Source organism: Sinocyclocheilus anshuiensis, unplaced genomic scaffold (assembly GCF_001515605.1).
Source record: "Sinocyclocheilus anshuiensis isolate Anshui unplaced genomic scaffold, SAMN03320099.WGS_v1.1 scaffold2275, whole genome shotgun sequence".
In the NCBI taxonomy this organism is placed as follows: Eukaryota; Metazoa; Chordata; class Actinopteri; order Cypriniformes; family Cyprinidae; genus Sinocyclocheilus; species Sinocyclocheilus anshuiensis.
This window is the reverse complement of record NW_015542331.1, coordinates 98,163-101,335: the sequence shown is the minus strand read 5'-3', so window position 1 is coordinate 101,335 and position 3,173 is coordinate 98,163. Positions and strand designations below refer to the sequence as shown.

Here is a 3,173-nt window from a genome sequence, read left to right as displayed (position 1 = left end):
GCAAATACCTTTTGTATTTTTTATTCTGTGGTGAAAAAAAGCTTTATCATTGCGGTAATTCCGACAGTGTTGAACATAGCATTGTTTCCTTCGCTTTCAGTGAAGCTGCATGAGATGCATGAGGGAGGAGAGAGATCAAATCAAAACGGCATCGAAAAGAATCAACTTCATCTACCTATGTGCTCTATATAAATTACACTTTAGCATTTATAATATTTCACCATATATTAATGCCTTAAATTATCACTGTGAGCTGTGGAACAGTCTGGCAATACGTTTAAATCAGTTAGTTAGTCCTCTCTGGCTGAAGTTAATGTAGCTCTTAGTCTTCAACTGTTACAGTCTAATCTCAAACTCTGGCTGACAGCACCAGATCTGAGAGCCATATGTAAAAACATCCCCCACACACACAAAAACAGATTCAAATTTCCTCAGTATCCCATAATAATGTTATTGATAGGATGTAGTGAGCGTGACTATAACCACCCCCAGCCATAATAAATCTGTGCTGGCCCCTGTGGGCACTGATTGCGAGCAATTCAAAATGCTAGAGAACCCAAAGTTTTCTTTGTCATTATGTCTGAATCTGGTTTAAACTCAACATGAAATCAAACTTGATCATATTTACTTTCCTAATGCATGTTCCTGATCTTAAAAGAATAGAAATAAAGGGAAAAAAATGCTGAAAATTTACTCACCCTCGGGCTAACCAAAATGTAGAGGAGTTTTTCTTTATTGGAATAGATTTGGCGAAATTTAGCATCACATCATTTGTTCACCAATAGATCCTCTGCAGTGAATGGGTGCCGTCAGAATGAGAGTCCAAACAGCTGATAAAAACATCACAATAATCCACAAGTAATCCACACCACTCCAGTCCACCAGTTAACATCTTGTGAAGTGGAAATCCATCGCTTTCGCCAAAATAAGAGTCCATAATCGATAATAACGCTTCTTCTAGTAAAAAAAAAAAAAAGTCCTTCCGCTGTTGTCCTCTCACATAAAAATCCACCCACATATTTGTTTAGAAACATTTAGGATTGTTTTTGCTTGGATCTGTGCATATTTCTCTCTTAATTCAAAAGAGATTACTTTTTCACTGGAGGAAATCATATAATTGAGGAATAATAGAGGACTCATATTTTAGCCGGGAGCAATGTTTTGACGTTGAAAATGTCTTAATGATGGATTTGTTTCTTACAAACACAGATTTTCACTTCACAAGACATTAATTGATGGACTGGAGTGGTGTGGATGGGTTACTTGTGGATTACTGTGATGTTTTTATCAGCTGTTTGAACTCTCATTCTGACGGCACCCATTCACTGCAGAGGATCCATTGGTGAGCAAGTGATGCAATGCTACATTTCTCTTAATCTGTTCTGATGAAGAAACAAACTCATCTACATCTTGAATGGCCTGATGGTACATATTCAGCCGATTTTCATTTTTAGGTGAACTATTCCTTTAACGTGAACATTTTATCTGTGCATGTTATCCCAAAGGTAACATGCTAACTTGCTTTTCCTCTGAAATGAGTTCACTGACGTCACTTATGCAGCACACGGCAAACATTTTTACTTAATCAAAAGCCCATTTCACTATTATGGAGGTAAAATGGCTTGCAAACGGCAACATCTGTTGCCTTCATGCTTGAGTTTTTAAAACACTGGTTCAGGTTTTTCTTCTAAGTGTAATCTGTTTTGCCTTGTGATTTTTAGTACTTCAAACACACTCTCGCTCATTTGCACACACACACACACACACACACACACGCACACACGCCAGTCGCAGAGTTTGTTGTGATTGCTCAGTGAGAACACGCATGTACACGCATGACCCCCATCGGCTGATACCATAGCTGCACGGGAAGGGAGGGAGGGAGGGAGGGTCTCCTCGGTGACCCGGCCATGTGAGGTAGATGATTTCGGGTCCGGGCTCCGTCTGGATGAGGAACCTTTCGGTCGCTTTCAGTCCCGGCTTTTCCTCCAGCGCTGGGAGTGACTCCCCCGTTGAGATGCTTCCTCCGGAGAGGATGACGAGCCCGACCGGCTCCCCTCTTCCTGGGACTGAGCGGAGGTGGAGGGGCGTTGGAGGTCCTGAGACGTGGAGGGGGACAGCGCCCTCTTGTGGGGACACTGGGCCACCATGTGTGTGACACTCTGACAGTAGTGACACTTCTTTGGCTGGGGTGGAAGGCCACACTCTTTAGCGTGGTGGTCCAGACCTCCACAGTTGTAACACCTACAGAGGGATGAAAAATGCTTAATTATATTAAAACATGATGCTTGTACATTTTACAAATCAAATTGGAGATTTATTGGAAAACAGGACTTATCTTGCTTGTTTATAGGTGCATCAGAAAAATCAGTTTGTATAATTCTAAGGGTCAGGACTTACACTACCTTTTTAATGCTTTGAAAAAAGTCTCCTCTGCTCACCAAGGCTGCATTTATTTGATCAAGAATACAGTAAAAACAGACAAATTGTGAAATATTGCATATTAAAATAGATGATTTCTATTTGAATGTATTTTAAAATGTAATTTATTTCTTTGATGCAACGCTTAATTTTCAGCATCATTACTCCAGTCTTCAGCGTCACATGATTCTTCAGAAATAATTGTTGAAAACAGTTGTTTGATATTTTTAGTGGAAACCATGATACTTTTTTTTTTTTTTAATTCTTGATGAATAACATTTATTTGAAACAACAGCATTTATTTGAAATAGAAATCTTTTGTAACATTATAAATGTATTTTCAATTTACTGAGCATAAGAGACTTCTCTCAAAAACCTTTTAAAATATCTGATTTATTCATAACTTTCAACCAAAGTTATTTAAAAAAACATTTCAAAAACATAAAAAGAAATCTTAATTATTCCCAACATTAGACCAAAGTTAATTTTGATTTTTTTACATAACCATGGATTGAGTTTGTTATTGGTGATTGTGACCAGAAATTATATTTTGCATGAAGAAAATGGAAACTATTTTTAAAACCATTAAGATAAGACAGCTAACCAGATTCTGAATGCAAACAAATTAATAATATAATGTATTTAAATAATAAAGTATGTATGCATCACGTTTGTATTGCAATAACGCTTGTTGTTATGCTGATAAAAATAATGGAGGAAAATATAATTATGAAAATAATACCCCTCCCCCC

General features: G+C 37.7%; 1 protein-coding gene across 2 annotated transcripts in view; it reads right to left on the bottom strand.

Moving 5' to 3' along the window:
- Positions 1–1,808: 1,808 nt before the first annotated feature.
- LOC107691009 (lin-28 homolog B (C. elegans)) overlaps positions 1,809–3,173 on the bottom strand; it is a 17,875-nt gene continuing 16,510 nt past the window's right edge. For both annotated transcript variants that reach the window (XM_016489459.1, XM_016489458.1), the window contains one exon: positions 1,809–2,244. In XM_016489459.1, coding sequence (XP_016344945.1) covers positions 1,971–2,244 — 274 coding nt within the window. In that variant the 3' untranslated portion in view covers positions 1,809–1,970. The remainder of the gene's footprint in view (positions 2,245–3,173) is intronic.